The sequence below is a fragment of the Vigna umbellata genome, chromosome 6 (assembly GCF_029865625.1).
Source record: "Vigna umbellata cultivar VRB3 chromosome 6, Vumbellata_1.0, whole genome shotgun sequence".
Classification (NCBI taxonomy): domain Eukaryota; kingdom Viridiplantae; phylum Streptophyta; class Magnoliopsida; order Fabales; family Fabaceae; genus Vigna; species Vigna umbellata.
Genome location: NC_142170.1, coordinates 25542502 through 25559682, shown reverse-complemented (window position 1 = coordinate 25559682; position 17181 = coordinate 25542502). Strand labels below are relative to the sequence as shown.

Genomic DNA, 17181 nt, shown 5'->3' with positions numbered 1-17181 from the left:
TAATAACAACTATTTTCCTTTAAAATATTTTTCACATCTTAATTTTTTAGCATGAAAAAAGAGTCATACAAGTTGAGTCCTATTGGGTCTTTCCGATAGATAAAACGTTTCCTGTTAGTTGCCTCTCTTTTTCAGAGTCCACTCCTCCTTTTCTTCAACATATAAATATTTGGATATTTTCCACTACTTAATTATAACGCAATTTAAGATATAATATATCATCTTTTTTATTTCAAATTAAAAACTCAGATAAAATTTATGTATAATTAAGTAATAATAGAATGAAAGTTAAACTTTACATAAAATAGGAGTTGCAAAACCACTTAAACTTTTCACGTTTAAAATAAGTTAGTTAATATCAACTGCCAAACTAATCTATTCTTAAAAAAAAAATACATTTTTACATGTTACATTTTTAATTGCTCGAAGACCTAATTAAATAAATGATAATTCAATGTTTCATTATATTTATTTTTTGTGAAGGAGCAGAAATATGAACTTGACTATGAGAAAACCTTGTTGTATACTTATCAAACAATAATCATAAACAAAAAATATTTCAATACAATTTTATAATAATATTTAAGATATTATTTTTTCAATAATTTATTATTTTTTTATTATATTGACGTATTCTAAATTTAAAATGAAAAAATGATAGGTATATTGTGTTAAAATGTTAGTCATAATTAACTCATTCTTAGTTAAGTTGCCGTTTTATTCTTTTATATTAACTTATATATTTTCAGATTTTTCTGTTTAATAAGTCATGTTCTTCTCACATAAAACATAGAAGTTTACAAGATAAAGTCTATATAAAGACTAGAAGTCACAATGACACGTAAACTTATTTTACTTTTAATTTTTCAAAATAAGTTGAGATAAAATGGTCCATTCTAGTTAAGTTGAATTGGTAAACTAATCATTTTTTAAAAAAAATAATACAACTTTAGTTTTAAATTTTATATAGAAATTTTATTAGTCCTTAATTTGTTAATTAACATTTTTAATTATAAGAAAGAAGAAACAATTACTTTTATAAATTAAATTATTCAATTACAACAAGTAATTACAATTTAATTAAGGTGCTGATACCTTAAATTATAATGTTATTTTTTACCGCTTTTACCAATACAAATTTATAATCCTTTAAATTATATATATATATATATATATATATATATATATATATATATATATATATATATATATATATATATATATATATTAAATATAATATATTTAAAATAATACTGAAATGATAAGCGCGACATCCTAATAAAGAGAGTAGGGAAAATTGCGGTAACCCATTTGTTTTTTTTTTTTCACTCTATCTACTTTTCAATTAGTTTTTACGAAATTTAAAGCATCTTTAATTACTTTTTGTACAAAATTTAAAGCATTATTTAATTAATTTTTTGAACATCTAGAAGATAAAATTAATAAAAAGTTAAAATATATATTAGACAAAGGCATCACTGTAATAGAAAAGAATTGGGAATGTATTTTGTTAGTGTTACGCGGAAACGCAGACCATTGAAGTGAGAAAGAAACAAGGAAAGTGCATAATAAAGACACGTGTATATTTGGACGGCAGAGCAAAACAAAATGACTCAGCACATGGCAGGCTCAAGAACATTACATCACGAAGTGACGTTTCTGATCTCTAACAATTCCATTCCTTCCATACAACATTTAAATCTCATACCATTTCTTTCACTATTCTAAGTATAACCACTTCACGTATATATACCCACATCAGCACACCACTCCATTCATCTTCCTATCTTCTAATAAACTCACAGGTTGCTGCAGAATTCAACTGCATAATAAATGGATCATCTTGGAATTCAACCCCCTTCAACCAAGGTTGAAAGAAGGCTCGTTGAGAAGAACAGAAGAAACCAGATGAAGATCCTCTTCAACAAACTCAATTCTCTTCTCCCTAGCTACAACCCCAAGGTTATAAAGCTTCCTTCTTTTGTTTTCTTACCAACTTTTTTCTTGCATGGAGATTATAAATTTAGATGGGTGGCCATAGTTTACAAAAGTTACCGTAAAATGTGTTTACACTGCTATCTGATCACCAGTTGTTCGTATAATTGCTTTGTTAGTACTGATTGGTGTGTTTGGAATTTGAATGGTGTTATTGATTTGGTTTTTGATGGTGATGACGCAGGAAGTATTACCACTGCCTGATCAAGTGGATGAGGCAATCAACTACATCAAGAGTTTGGAGGCGAAGGTGAAGATGGCACAAGAGAAGAAAGAGAAGGGTGCTAAGAAAAGATACCGTGGTTGCTTCTCCAACAATAACGGTGCTAATTTAGCCGCAGCACCACTCCCAAAATCTCCACAACTTGAGATTCAAGAAGTGGGTTCCTCCCTGCAAGTTGTTCTGACTACAGGGATGGATAACCAGTTCATATTCTATGAAATCATTCGAATGCTGCATGAAGAGAACATAGATGTTAGAAGTCTCAATTCCTCACTCACTGGAGACTCGGTGCTTCATGTTGTGCATGCTGAGGTATGTATATATGTGTCATCGTCTGTTGTTGTTTAATGTTGTTTTCATATTAATTCATTGTTTGATGTGTTCTTCTTAACATACAGTCATACCTTATTCCTCTAATTTTGAAAAACTTGATGGATTTATGCAGATTCCTCAATCTTTTCTTCAATTCGGAGCCGCCAAAGTAAGTGAGAGGTTGAAAAGGTTTGTAAATGGATCATACAGTGACGTGGAAACACAACACGAGTGGTGGGATTTTGATATTGGCACTGATGATATCTGGGGTTTCTAGATCTTATGTATTCACCAAAAGTTTTGTAAAATATGAGGAAAATATATAACAAGTTTTAAGAGTATTTTGGTCTGTGATAATTTCCGCTGTTAGAATAGATTTTGACCGGAACAGTATAGTTTACCAGCTATTACTAGCAATAGCAACCTGCATTCTGAATTAAGATCCTGATCTTTTGTCCCATCTCTTACTAATTGTGATTTTTATCATCAATTAGGAAAAAAAATTCCTACAAATTAAGTTGATACCTAACATAATAAAGAGGTGGAAAGTTCATCAGCTTCAATAAGTATCTTATAGATATGCTGTGTATGCCCTCTACTTTGGAGGATGTATATATATATATATATATATATATATATATATATATATATATATATACACACACACAATTCAGGTTCTCAAACCATAAGAACATATATTCTATGTCTAGATCATTTGCATTCAAGCTAATCACAGATCCAAAAGTCTCTTCAAACACTCTCTCAATGAGGTTTTGTTTGTCGAGAAACAAATTAAAATTGTTGGGGAATTCAGAGAACCAATCTAAGATTGGCTAGGAAATAAGTAAATTGGTTCAAATAAGAGAAATTTAACCATAAAAATTAAGAGTTTCGGAACTGTATAATTGCTGACAGTTCACAGAAGAAGATGCAGCCGAACCCTGATGAGTTCATCTGTGAAATATATCTGGTTTCTCTTGTGATTCATTTGGTTTTAAAATGTTAAAACTTCGCATATTATAATCATAACTAAAAGAGTATAATTATAGGAAATTAAATTAACTCAACAGACACTGTACATTTTTTTTTCTTTCTTTTGTTTCAACAGACCTTTGAACCTTTCTTTGCAAGAAACAACAGGAAAATAAGATAACTTTGTTGTAATTCAAGGTAGTCTTCTCAACAAATGGATTAGGGTGATATAACACCAATTACTCTTATGTTTTAAGGTATACTCTAAATTTCTAAATTCTTTGTGCTTAGATGCTTGTAATATCTAGGGTTGTGCTATGGTAGATGGAAATTTCGCTAGGTTAATGATAAAAAAAGGAGCTGACACTTCTATTTGCACTATGTCCTTTAATTATATATTTATAATGGAAATGTCATAATTTCTTTAAGCTTTTCCAATACCATTTTGTCAAAAGTTATAGAGAAAGAGAACCTGTTGATGTGTGTATTATTTCATTGACCCTAAAAGAAATACTGAACATATGTATTGTACAGATTTATTTAATTATAATTTTCTATTTATAGTCTAGGGGAGAAATAGAGGAGAAACTGTCTGTATGTGTTGATTATATTTTCAAGTTATTATATATTCTTATATTTAACATTTTTTATATTCCCTTCTTTTCGTCTCTATTTCTTATCATATGATTGGTCACATTTATTGTTTATATTTTTTTTTGTCAATTTCTATCTTTCACCAATCAATCCAATGGATGTATATGTTTTAAAGTTTTTCAATTCACTACATTATTTTCTGCTGGTTGAGTTATATGTTTGCCAAATTATTAGGAGATTTAATGACTATTTCTACTAAATAAAAATTAGTTTTATTTTTGCTTATTTTATTTTGGTACATTAACAACATTTTATGCGTCCTAAAAGTGAATAAATGCATGTACAGTATCGGTGACTGTCATAGCATGCAAAACCCTATATATATGCATTGGAGATATATCATTTGTGAGTCATTACTACTATTATTGGTTAATTAAGATTTTAATTGTATATTAAAAAATTTAGTTAATGTCATATCATATGCATGTTTAATGTTTTTTATCTTTTATGATTTTAGTTTGTATATGATTTTTTTTTATGTTTTGGGCATAACTTTCTTTTCTAATCTTTTATTTTCATTATTCATTGATAACACTCACAATAATTTATTAAAGAATTCTGATGCTAAACAATTATGGTTAAAATGAATATATATATATACATGATGAAAGACTTGACTTTTTCCAACTGCATAATTGTGTGCCATTTTTTCTACTTTAGCTTTGCAAGTCTTTCATAAAGACCTGAAATTATTTTATAACTATGCTTTTTCTACTTTGATTATCCCACACTAATAAGAAACGTAAGTATTTGATCCAAGCATGTGTACATGGAAGATGACACAAATAGCATGACCTTGTACAGACTTTAGAATGTATTATGCGTTATTGTCATTTTTTTTTATCGATAAGTATTAATTGTTTTGTTAGTTAGAGAATTAAACTTAAAATCTCTCTCACTCTTCCTCTAAACTTTATAAATCAACCTTATAACTTCTAAATGTTAGTGAAGAGAGTTGAATTCATACTCTTTCTTATCCTTCCTTTCAACTTTTGTCCCTAAATCAACCTTCATTAGTACAAAAAAACACATTCCAAAACTCTTTGGTTCCAAGAAAAACAAAATCTTTCAAAATACAATGGCAGTTTTTAAATTAGTTGCACACCTATAGATTTCGGTTATAGAATAATCAAAGTCTATAACCCTAAACGAAGAGATTTTGATATAATTGAATTTTTAGAAAAGTTATTTTTTTGTCATTACATTGCATTGTTGTTGCGAACCTTCTGTTTTCAGGTTTTCTCTTTTCTCTCGTTTTTCTTCTTGCTTTCTCTCTTGGTTTCTCTCTCTTGTTTGCTTTCTTCATTCACAGTTCCTTCATTTGCATGCCCTTCATATAGGTTCCTTCATTTTTAAGTTCTCATCGCCATGTTTGGAAAGGTTTTTGATGTTATTTGTTTAGTTTATTGTCTTTGTTTGTTTGTTCATTATATATATATATATATATATATATATATATATATATATATATATATATATATATATATATATATATATATATATATATATCGTAATCGCATGAAAATCCATATTTTAGTATTAGTTCTCATATGGTAGTATTAAAATTTAGTTTAATTTTTTAGGTTGTTTAATAAAGCGTGAGAGTTATTGAATGAATCTTTTTTCTTTTAAATATCACAATAAGCTTTGATTTCCCAAGGAATTGAAGCATATAGTCGAATAGACTTCTATTGTTTTTCATAACCGAAGTCTATTCCTTAATTTTTTTATAATATTTTATTGTGTGGGTTTCAGTTTCAAAGACAATTGAAGTCTAATGTCGAACTTTATACTTGAGTTTATAATCGAAACCGAAAGACCCACATTTTTTACCTCATATTGATCTGTTTTGGTTCAGAAACTGAAGTACAATGTCAAGAATAAATGAAGTCAACTTTTTTATGCACTAATGCTTATAGCTCCTTTGTTTTTATTATATAATATCTAATCTTCATTTAAGCTTACAATGTATTTGGTTCCTTTAAATTTGTAATGCATCTAACACTTTTGTAACCTCTTCTAGTGCTTTAAGTAACATACACTAGGGAAGGAAAAACTTTATACGTCGATTAGAAAATACTTTATATGAATCGACATTGAAAGTTCACATTCTATACTGGACCCACCATAATAAGTCATAAAATTCAATATTTACACTAGTGATAGCCTATATGTTTAACTCTTTGTGTAATATTGTCTAAGCTTTATGTAGTATACTAGTTCACACTTTTTATAAACTAACTAGATGTTTTTTTATGACAACAAATAATAATATATCTTGTTTTATTTTTATTCTTTTTTTTTTGGAACATGAACAACAATTTTATGCATCATAAAAGTGAATATATTCTTATGAAGTATAAGGAAAAAATGTCAATGCTGATAAACAAAAATGGGTAGTGGGATAATGTCTCAATAGTAGGATGAAACAATAGAATCAACAAACAGCAAACTTTACTTGGATAGACTCTAACCTGTGACTTTGGTACCATGTTAAGAAGTGAGTTTTAAGTTTAACTCAACCTTACAAAATTGTCTAGTAAGGTGAGGTTTGCATCCACTTATATATTGTAAATTGGTGTTATTTTTAATCGATGTAGAACCTCTAACATAACTCAATCCTAAAAAATCGATTTGTAAGATTAGATTTGGATATACTTATATAGTTTATCTTATCTCTAGTTGATGTGGGATTTCTTAATATGGGATTTCTAACAATTAATGCTAGAAGATACCTGAATTTCTAAATTTACTTCTATAGTTGCGAAGATTTAGGTAATTGTTACAACTTAAGGTTAACATTTAAAATTAATTAAGCAAATATAGTTACTTATTTTTATTAATAGGTTTTACGTAGTAAGGAATACCCATTGACATAGCTTGTTAAAACAACTTAAACGAACTTTTAAGATAATTTTTGTCTTTATAATCACTTTTCATATTACCTTTTTTTTTATCAAATTATACTATCAAACATTCTCTCTTTTTTCTACAGTGTTTTTTTATAATTTACATCTATTAAGAATAAGTATCATTTACGATGATATCTTACAATATCAATATTAATTATTGGCATTTTGCTTTAGCTATTGTTGTTGTTGTCTTCATTCCAAACCTCAGTGTTGCAAAACAATCTAAAATAGATGGATTGAAAATGAATGTGATTGATCAATGTTGGAGATTAAATCCTGAATGGAGGATGAATCGACCTCAATTAGCAACATGTTCTATTGGCTACACTGGTAAGATGACAAACAACACTGGGAAAGACCTCGTCCATTATAAAGTTATTGACCCTAGTGATGATCCTATAAGTCCTAAACCTGGTACCTTGAGATATGGAGCTTCTGTAATTCAAAGTAAAGTGTGGATCACATTCCAAAAAGACATGCATATTAAACTCGAAAAACCCCTTCTTATTAGTAGTTTTACAACCATTGATGGTCGAGGCATTAATGTTGACATTGCTGAAAATGCATGTTTAATGATCTTTAAGGTAATCTCATTCATTAATTTCTTGCTATAAAATTTGTATGCACTTACATCTTTTCAAATTTTGTTTATACAAGCTAACACTTTTCGAACAACTTCATTTATTTATTTTGATTTTAGGCCACAAATGTAATCATCCATAACATTCGACTTCATCATTGCAAACCTCAAGCTCCAGGGGTTGTGATGGGACCAGAAGGAAAGGTGATTCCTTTAGGCCATGTAGATGGAGATGCAATAAGATTGGTTACTGCTTCAAAGATTTGGATTGATCATAATACACTTTATAATTGTCAAGATGGCTTACTAGATGTAACACGGGGTTCAACTGATGTGACTATATCTAATAATTGGTTTAGAAACCAAGACAAAGTCATGCTTCTTGGACATGATGATGGTTATATAAGAGATCAAAACATGAAGGTTACTCTTGTATACAACCACTTTGGACCTAATTGTAATCAACGCATGCCCAGGTAATTAATTATTAATTTAGTACATAATAAACACAAATTTAAATAAATTTCACAATTTTATACTTTCTCGTGAATAAAAACATGTTAGGATTCGTCATGGGTATGCACATGTAGTCAATAATCTTTACTTAGGATGGGTGCAATATGCCATTGGTGGAAGTATGAGACCTAGTCTCAAAAGTGAAGCTAATCTCTTTATAGCACCAACAAAAGGGAGTAAAGAGGTAAGCAATTTTAGTTTTTCCATTTCAACTACTTAATATTCAATTAATAACACATCAGAAAAGTTGGATATGAATGAAGAAGTCACTTTAGTAATCTTTTTATTGATTTAATGTGTGAAGGTAACATGGAGAAAAAATAGCCAAGGAAATGGAGATGCATGGAAGTTTTATTCACTGAAAGACGCATTTGAGAATGGAGCTTCTTTCACAATGACAAAAGGAGGACATGTGCCAAAACCAAACTATAATGAAGAACAACGTTTTAGTGTTGTTAATGTCAAATATGTAAGATTATTAACTCGTTCATCAGGTGTATTACGATGCACTACAACATCTTTATGTTGATAAGTAAAAGAATCTTAAAAAGAAAGAGGTAAGCAATTTTAGCTTTTCCATTTCAACTACTTAATATTCAATTAGTAACACATCACAAAAGTTGGATATGTATGAAGAAGTCATTTTGGTAATCTTTTTATTAATTTAATGTGTGAAGGTAACATGGAGAAAAAATAGCCACGAAAATGGAGATGCATAGAAGTTTTATTCAATAAAAGATGCATTTGAAAAAAGAGCTTCTTTCACAATGACAAAAGGAGGACATGTGCCGAAATCAAACTATAATAAAGAACAACTTTTTAATGTTGTTAATATCAAATATGTAAAGTTATTATCTCGTTCATGAAGTGTATTACAATGCACTACAACATCTTTATGTTGATAAGTAAAAGAATGAAAAATTTTAGTCCATTAAATAAATAATGAGAAATTCATTTCTCCCATATGTGTTCTATGATATACTAAGTGTAATTTTTCATTTATGAATATATGATACATTTTTTTCTTATCTATTTTAGTAGTAATAATTTTAGGAAGACATCTAACTCTTCTTTCCTTTTTCATTATTTATTAATAACATTGACAGTAATTTATTCAATAATTCTGATGCTACACAATTATAGTTTAAGTGAATATTATATATATATATATATATATATATATATATATATATATATATATATATATAGTGTAATTTACAATTTCTGACCCTTAAACAATAAAATCATAAATTAAATTTTATAAATAAACTATGATGAAAGACTTCACTTTTTCCAACTGCCATTTTTTCTACTTTACCTTTAGACGTTCAAAGTCTTTCATAAAGACCAGAAAATTATTTTATAAGTATGATTTTTCTACTTCGATTCTCTACAGTAATCAGCAATGTATAAAGTATTTGATGCAAGCATGCGTACATGGAAGATGACACATATAGCATGACCTTCTGTTCATAGTTCCTCTTTAAAATAACTTTGTTTGTTGAGAAGATTTGACTTTAGAAAAGTAATTTAATTTTTCTAAGTCCTTCTCATATTGTAAGATCAATACAACTCGTATTGCAAGATAAATACAACTCATATAACAAGTTGAGTAAGTATTTTATCGCAACAATCATTGTTTCTCTTAATTAATAATTTAACATACCGATATTTTTCCCCTAATAAATACAAGAAAGTTCTCATTAGAAAAATAAACATAATTTATAAATGTTCATTATATCATATAAGAGATTATAACTTCACATAGAGAATGTTTTATAAAGAAAGTTGTGTAATTGATCTGATAAATGATTCTGTATGTAAAATCATCTTGAAAATTATTTTCTTTTACTTAGAGTTTTTAATAGTTTTTGCATTCTATACATAATAGTGTTGACACATATGAAAATAGTTTTGTAAAGATCGTCTGAGTTATGAAAACAATATTTAGATTCTTTGGAATTAGACTATTGATGTCAATCATAAGTTATTAAGATTATTGTAAATTGTTAACAAAATCACGAACAAAATCAACCATAAGTTATTAAGATTGTTGTAAATTGCTAACAAAATCACGAACAAAATTTCCTAAGACGTGTAGATCTACTATGCTTAAAGACTTATTCATAGTGTATTGTGTAAGTTCCCAAGATATAACACGAACTTCAAAAATCTTTCGAGGATAACAAGACTAATATGTAATCTCTTAAGGAATAAAAAAGCCCAAAGATATTTGAGAATAAACAAGAAGGAGAACAAAGAGATGAAAGGGGAAGAGCTTAAGATGCTAACTATGAGGAGAGTTCGAAATTGTATATATGTAAGAGAGTGCTCGAGAAATGTATTCTATGAGAAAGAGCTTCTCTAAGAGATTCTATGAAAGGGAGCTCTTTGAGTGTTTATGTGAGAGAGCTCGTCCAAATGTGTTTTGTGCATTTGGAACGTATCTCAATCCTTTATTTATAAGGTGGGATGAGAAAAGAGTATGGCCCAAGCTCCACCACATGTGGAAGAATCCCACACCTTATGGTTTAACATGACCATTCCACAAGCGTAGAATGTAGAAGAAATCTCAAGTCTTGTAGAAGAAAGGTTTGACCAGGAGTTTGTTAGAGTAAGCAACAGAACTCGACCACACCAAAACTCGAGCACACAAGTTCGGTCTCAGGAGCTCAATCATGAGAGTTCAATGACGAGAACTCAGCCACAAGAGCTTGACCAGATGAACTCGACCAACACAAGTTCAACCAATGAACTTGGCCAACATTTGAAACTTTTGCAATATATATGTAAAAGCACTTATAACCAACTATGGAGCTGTAAGTGGTGCGTGTGTCACCATACAGGTGAACCCAGGTATTTATTTATTTTTGGGAGTTTCGTTATCTTCTTTTCCTACCACATCATCAAGGACAATTCCTTAATAGCTTGGTCAATATTGGATCATTTGAGTTCTATGTTTCTAATAATATCTTATCTGTTCGGTTGCAGAATGTAAACATAGGAATTATGAGCTATAGGCGAAAATTAAGAATCACGATAACAACTCTAAAGGGATTCATAAGAAAAATTCAGTCTCAGGTGAAGAGAAACTCATGTTTTGCATTAAGGAGATATCATACATACCCAACACAAAAGTAATTGAGCTTACATTACGTACGAAATCAAGGCGAGAAATATTATTCTTAAAAAATTGCATATATATTGTCTGAATAATCAAATCATCTTCGTTTTTTTCAATTACTTTTTGTTCGATTAAATGCATCATTTTTTCTCTGCTGAAATTGTCACTTCATTTATCACATTCAGAACAAAATATATCACAAAAAGTGTTTACTTAAAGCATTCCTATGCAAAAATTTTAATGATAAAATCAACAATAATATTTTCTAACATGGCTTCTCTGGTAGATAAAATTGTTAAAAGCATTAACATTTCTTGTGACATTAAAGATCTTAAATCAGTTCTTATAAACTTTAACTTTGAAAATCTGAATTTATATTGATATTACATTATCAAGTACAGTTAGTACGATCCTATAAGCAATTAAAACATGTGAATAACAAACACAACTAAAGAATGTCAATAGATATAATTAACTCATCAAGCAAAGTCATTTTCAATACTTTCAATAAAAGAAAATATCATCCAGATTAACATTGGATAAATTATACGAGAAAAGATAGAGTGAACATTATCACAACATTTTCTTAACTAATTATCTTCTAACAAACATTTTCTTATAATATTATTTTAGTTGTTTATATTTATTTGTTATTATTAACATTGACATTTCAAAAAAAGTATAGAATTAGAACAGGAGACACAACATAGAAAAATTAGAAGATAGGAATAACTCCACGTTTTTCTTCACACACAGACCCCACTTAATTTTGTTCAATCTTTCCTATATTTTCTTCTCTACTTAACTAACTTCTTCCTCTCATTTCCCTTTCCTTCCTTTGACTCACATTCCTTTCTATCATACCAGAATAACCGTAAGTCTATCTGCAGAATTTTTCTGTTTTATTTCTTTCATCATATTCCAAAAAATTGGAATAGTTGGTCAGATATCACATCTGAAAAATAATAAATTTGATGAATAACGGGGTTTTGGTTTAAGCTTGGGAGGGAATATCAAAACGATGGAAGAGTTCTTTGGGGGAACATTGTCTAGCACCCTTTTTATACTTGTTTGGAAAACTTCTAAAGGTTTAATGATGACACTATTTGGTAGTGGGTTGCAGAAAGTACCTCTCTGCTCATAGGGTAAAGCTTATGTAGATTTGTCCATACTCCAACTATATATATACAAAAATATTGTAGCTGGAGTTGCAGTCTACATTATTCATGTAAATTATCGTTAATATGAAATAACACTGCTCAAATATTAAAATAGAAAAGAGAAATAAAAGTCTTTTGAAACAAGTTATGAAATTTGGTGTCCCACTAGAGACTACTGGCCTGTGGGCGCTTTGGTTCATACAGACATTCAAAGATCCATAAAGAGAAAATGGAAACAAGGCAAATCTGGAAAATTTAAGCAGCGTTTATTTATAAAATCCGAGCAACCAAATTGCCTAATCAAAGTTCTGAATATTACCAAAATTCCCAGTTCAACAACCAATAATTTATGGATCACAGTCAGTGCTTTGGTTTTATAGTGAAACTTACCTGAGCCTGACCTAGAAAATGGAAATGATAACAGTCTGCAAAATAAACGCAGAACTGATTGATAAGACTAGAACAAGATTACTGAAGGATACCGAACTTTGAAATAGACGTGCAAGTCAACAAGGCAATGCCTCCCATTCAAGGGTTTCACCAGCAAACATGGGAACAATGTCTCCAAATGGAAATGACAAACAATCAGGTACTTTCCAAGGAGCTTTCCTCAGTTTAATCTTTGACTTATTTCTAGGGAGGCCATAGAAGTCAGGCCCATTAAAGCTTGTAAAAGCCTCCAGCTTATCAAGTGCACCGGCCTAAAATTGCAACAATTTCACAAAGAATTTTAAGACTTAAATCCAACAACTTTCAGAAAGCATGCAAAATATTATAACCATACCACATACTCATATAAGCATATTACCATACAAACACGTGAGAAATATGTCAAAATTATGGACATGTGATGCATTATCAGATATCATCATCACCTCTAACATACTGTATTACTTGTTTTGCAAACCATGGACAATATTTTCGCTTCCAATCACAAATTTTCATTTCTAACTATTCTCACAAACTGTGCATATTGCAATTGAATGATAAAAAACCACCCTTCTGAAATCTTCCCAGATGCACATTAGTGAAATGAAGTGTTACCTCTTCAAAAACCTTGGCATATAGTGATAGAGCTACCGGGGAGTTGTATATCCCAGCACATCCACATGAACATTCCTTTCTTCGCCTATCATGTGGTGCACTATCAGTTCCAAGGAAAAATCGTTTACTTCCACTAGTAACAGCCGAAACAATAGCCTGTCCTAAATAAGAAAAGGAAAACAAAAATGAGATAAGATGACAAGGATATGTACAGTTTCTTAACATTATCAACGTGATGATCCTTGTCCCTAGTGACATTTCCTCAAACCTAACTCAGGAATTATGACAGCATAAAGACTGAAACTCTTCAATAGTACTGTGTAGCACGTACTGTGTGCTACACTCTGCAATTAAAATTTATGAAGTACAATTTGTTTCTTGAAAAGACCATTCAATGCACTTCAGAACATATTTATGTTTGCCCAATCAAATCAAACAGGAATCTAATTAATTTAATTAACAGAGTGTAAGACCAAGAAAATTACAAAAAAAAAAATCATATGATTTAAATTATTTCACCTATCTTCCAAATTCAACTGAATCATTAGTTCAAATTGTAAACTAAGAAGTGTGGTATAACACCTGGAAGATGTTGAAATTTAATAGATTGTACAGGAACGAAAAGAAAGCTACATACTATGGATCTCTCTTTTGAGCACTGGAAGACAGTAATTATGAGGCCGTAAGCCACCTTGGAACAAAGCATTACGATTCAGAAGAAGATGCTGTGGTGTTACGGTTGCTGCTACGAAACCTTACAAATATAGCAAATCATGAGAATAATTTTAAAATTAAATAGTACAACACAATGATAAATTAGTTTTTACTAGAAATTTAGTTAGTTACCTTCTTTGCAAGACTCTACAAATTTAACAGCATCTGCAGTAGTAATATGCTCCATTACAACCTTCAGCTGTGGAAGCCTTTGAACTAAAGGCTCCAAAATTGTTTCAATGAAGACCTTTTCTCGGTCAAAAATATCTACATCTGAATTTGTAACCTCTCCGTGAACCTGTAATGTATAGTGATAAGAAAGTATAATGTAAAATTATAAGTTTTACATATTAAATAAAGGGCAAACATAAAGAATGAAGCATATCACTAGCCACCACTGACTGCCACAAGCACCACCCAGCTCATGGTTAAGTGTCGAAGAGTTAGTAGATGTTTTCAAAGGGGACTTCCTCCAAAATCGGTATCCAACATACCACCTAGTACATGCATTCTATTAAATGGTATAAAATAATTCATGAAAACGTGACATATTAGCAGTGATTTGAATTAAGAAGGCAAACATGAAATATAAGAATGAACCTTAAATATATATACAAACACACACAATTGGGGTGGGGAAAGAAAATGCAAAGAAATAAACAAAAGAAAAACCACAAATTTAAATTACCAATAATGGTAAATTTTGCTCAACCATTTCCTCGAGAACAGAAAAACAATTTCCAAAAAGATCTGTAACACCATCTTGGGAATTCGTAGTGGCACCAGCAGGATACAACTTCACACCATACACAAGTCCACTTTTTTCTGTCAAAATAAGTAGCATAATCAAGTATTGTACTATGATAAATAGGGATTTGGAGGAACAAAACCAGATAGATGAGCATAGAGGGTGCATTGCAGTCTGATCAAAAGATAAATGAACATTTATTATCATGACCTCATGGCCCATGTTAAAGACATTTGTTACAGGATCAAACATTACGTGTTAGACAATTGCATTGCAACAAATATTAGACTGATGAATAATAGGTAAAAGAAGATAACAGAAGCCTCGTTTTAACAAGATTAAGAACAAAATTTACATATATATAAATAGTCACACAAATTAAAGTTATGGATACGAGTAAAACTTTTTTCTCTTCATATTACATAGATAATAATTATTTTTTAAACGTGTGCATCCCGCCTATTACACTCACTTGCAAGTTTAATCTCATCAGGTGTAGTCAAGTCTGTGAGGTAAAGTGTCATGAGAGGAGTGAAGTTGCTATCTGTAGGTATTGCTTTTAAAATGGACTCTCGATAAGTGACTGCGGCAGATGTGGTAGTGATGGGCGGTTTCAAATTTGGCATCACTATAGCCCTTCCAAAATTCTTAGCACTGTAAGAGCAATAATCTGAATCAGAACTTTTGTGAACTCAATGTGAACACAATAAACAAAAAGGATGACATACTATACAGAGATGCACAATACAAGCCTTTCTCACATTGACCTCAAAAGATTAGGAAAGAGTAAAGCATCAACAGCATCAATAATCTTGTCCCACTATGTAAAGTCAGCTCACAGATCACACAATGCAATTATTAGGTTCGAGTACAAGCTAAATTTAAGGATATTCAACATGAAATCTCTTAATAATTTCCTCCAATGTCTTTTATGCTCTCCCTCTGCCCCTTTTAACAGGCTTAAAACTATGTGATCTACTCTCCTTAATAGTGCCTCAAGTAGCATTTGAATGTCCAGACCACCTTTTCGATTTTCTATCATTTTTTCCTCAATAGGAGTCAAACCAATTCTTCCTATAATCATTTACTTAGTATCTTCTTGCCTGACCACACACATTAACGTACTCGTTTATGCTACTGGCACTTTTGTTTTGCCCTTTTAAAGCACAACATAAACTGTCATAGAGCATAGCTTATCTTGCAGTTTACTACAACTTTCCTTTGAGCTAGAGAAATATTTAACAGCCTCGAATAACCCTCGATGTCTTTCTCCATTTAACCAGCCGTCTTGTATCTTGTGTGCGAAATCCCCATTAACTTTTCTGTGACATGCTATCATTTTGTGCTATATATATACTACATACTGAAACTTAGAAATTTGCAACATGAAAGATTCTAATTTTTACCTTTACATCATATTTTTTTTACCTCTTACTAAAAAGCAAGGCATAACTCCTAAAATAGCACAGTACAACTGAGGATTGTTCTATACAATGCAAGTAAAATAACCTGTGAGGGAGGACAGCTTCAAGAAGAGAACCATCACGAAGGTGAAGATGCCAATCATCAGGTTGCGTAATAGTGAGCTCCATCTTAAAGCCGATGAACTGTTTTTTATTACAATCTTAATAACTGTTACAGAAGGGTAAAAAAAAAGCACTAGAGTAATTAGTGTCAAAGAGAGCAATAAATGACGGCGGCGCCTCTCTCGGCTACGACTCTCATGGCGGCGACTCTAATGGCATCGACGTACCTGACGGTGGCGCTGTCTCGACGTGCCTAACCTCTCGTGCGAGCCTTGTTCGTGGGTCGTGACAGATCTGGGCTTTTTATTGGGTTGGAATTGGGACCAGTTTTCTAACCAAAACTTGAGAGATGCTCCCTCCACCTCCACTCAATACTCCCTCCACTCAATACTCCCTGTACCTCCCCATGACCAAATTACCCTGCAGTAAATTTTCAACAACAAAATTAACCTACTTCCGTTAATTACTGCTCTCCTCTCCTTTATAACAAATGCACCCCCACACACCAGAACCTCTGCACACACGGAAATCATTCCTCCGTTTCTTCTTCTTCTTCGCGAGTTAGATTGTGGTGGTGGGCTGTGCTGGAATTTAACATCCCAAAAATACAGTAATAACCATATAATAGAAATAATTACATTTAATAATATCTCAGTTCAGTCTTACACTAATCAACGAACGATTCCGGCCGAACGGCCTTT

General features: G+C 30.8%; 3 protein-coding genes across 3 annotated transcripts; 2 read left to right on the top strand and 1 right to left on the bottom strand.

Moving 5' to 3' along the window:
* Positions 1–1678: 1678 nt before the first annotated feature.
* LOC124847589 (transcription factor bHLH162-like) lies at positions 1679–2948 on the top strand. The gene is made up of 3 exons (XM_047325113.2): positions 1679–1962; positions 2180–2530; positions 2664–2948. Exons 1-3 carry the CDS (start codon positions 1834–1836, stop codon positions 2805–2807), a joined length of 624 nt encoding a protein of 207 aa, XP_047181069.1. The 5' UTR covers positions 1679–1833; the 3' UTR covers positions 2808–2948.
* Positions 2949–7196: 4248 nt separating this feature from the next.
* On the top strand, positions 7197–8693 carry LOC124847588 (putative pectate lyase 4). The gene is made up of 4 exons (XM_047325112.2): positions 7197–7652; positions 7769–8124; positions 8213–8348; positions 8469–8693. Exons 1-4 carry the CDS (start codon positions 7197–7199, stop codon positions 8691–8693), a joined length of 1173 nt encoding a protein of 390 aa, XP_047181068.2.
* Positions 8694–12695: 4002 nt separating this feature from the next.
* On the bottom strand, positions 12696–16971 carry PYR4 (pyrimidin 4). Its single transcript, XM_088092239.1, has 8 exons — positions 16708–16971; positions 16464–16586; positions 15427–15608; positions 14895–15031; positions 14339–14504; positions 14130–14246; positions 13493–13653; positions 12696–13149 (listed from the first exon to the last, which is right to left on the bottom strand). Exons 2-8 carry the CDS (start codon positions 16544–16546, stop codon positions 12955–12957), a joined length of 1041 nt encoding a protein of 346 aa, XP_087948365.1. The 5' UTR covers positions 16547–16586; positions 16708–16971; the 3' UTR covers positions 12696–12954.
* Between the last annotated feature and the right edge of the window lie 210 nt (positions 16972–17181).

What these genes read in the sequence shown, in the direction of transcription:
- LOC124847589 (XM_047325113.2), top strand. Translation starts at nt 1,834, where the DNA reads ATGGATCATCTTGGAATTCAACCCCCTTCAACCAAGGTTGAAAGAAGG. An exon ending in TCCCTAGCTACAACCCCAAG is followed by an intron (nt 1,963 to 2,179) that starts GTTATAAAGCTT and finishes GTGATGACGCAG; the next exon opens with GAAGTATTACCACTGCCTGA. An exon ending in TTCATGTTGTGCATGCTGAG is followed by an intron (nt 2,531 to 2,663) that starts GTATGTATATAT and finishes GGATTTATGCAG; the next exon opens with ATTCCTCAATCTTTTCTTCA.
- LOC124847588 (XM_047325112.2), top strand. Translation starts at nt 7,197, where the DNA reads ATGATATCTTACAATATCAATATTAATTATTGGCATTTTGCTTTAGCT. An exon ending in TGTAATCAACGCATGCCCAG is followed by an intron (nt 8,125 to 8,212) that starts GTAATTAATTAT and finishes AAAACATGTTAG; the next exon opens with GATTCGTCATGGGTATGCAC. An exon ending in CAACAAAAGGGAGTAAAGAG is followed by an intron (nt 8,349 to 8,468) that starts GTAAGCAATTTT and finishes TAATGTGTGAAG; the next exon opens with GTAACATGGAGAAAAAATAG.
- PYR4 (XM_088092239.1), bottom strand. Translation starts at nt 16,546, where the DNA reads ATGGAGCTCACTATTACGCAACCTGATGATTGGCATCTTCACCTTCGT. An exon ending in GAAGCTGTCCTCCCTCACAG is followed by an intron (nt 15,609 to 16,463) that starts GTTATTTTACTT and finishes TTGCTCTTACAG; the next exon opens with TGCTAAGAATTTTGGAAGGG. An exon ending in ATGCCAAGGTTTTTGAAGAG is followed by an intron (nt 13,150 to 13,492) that starts GTAACACTTCAT and finishes TTGCAATTTTAG; the next exon opens with GCCGGTGCACTTGATAAGCT.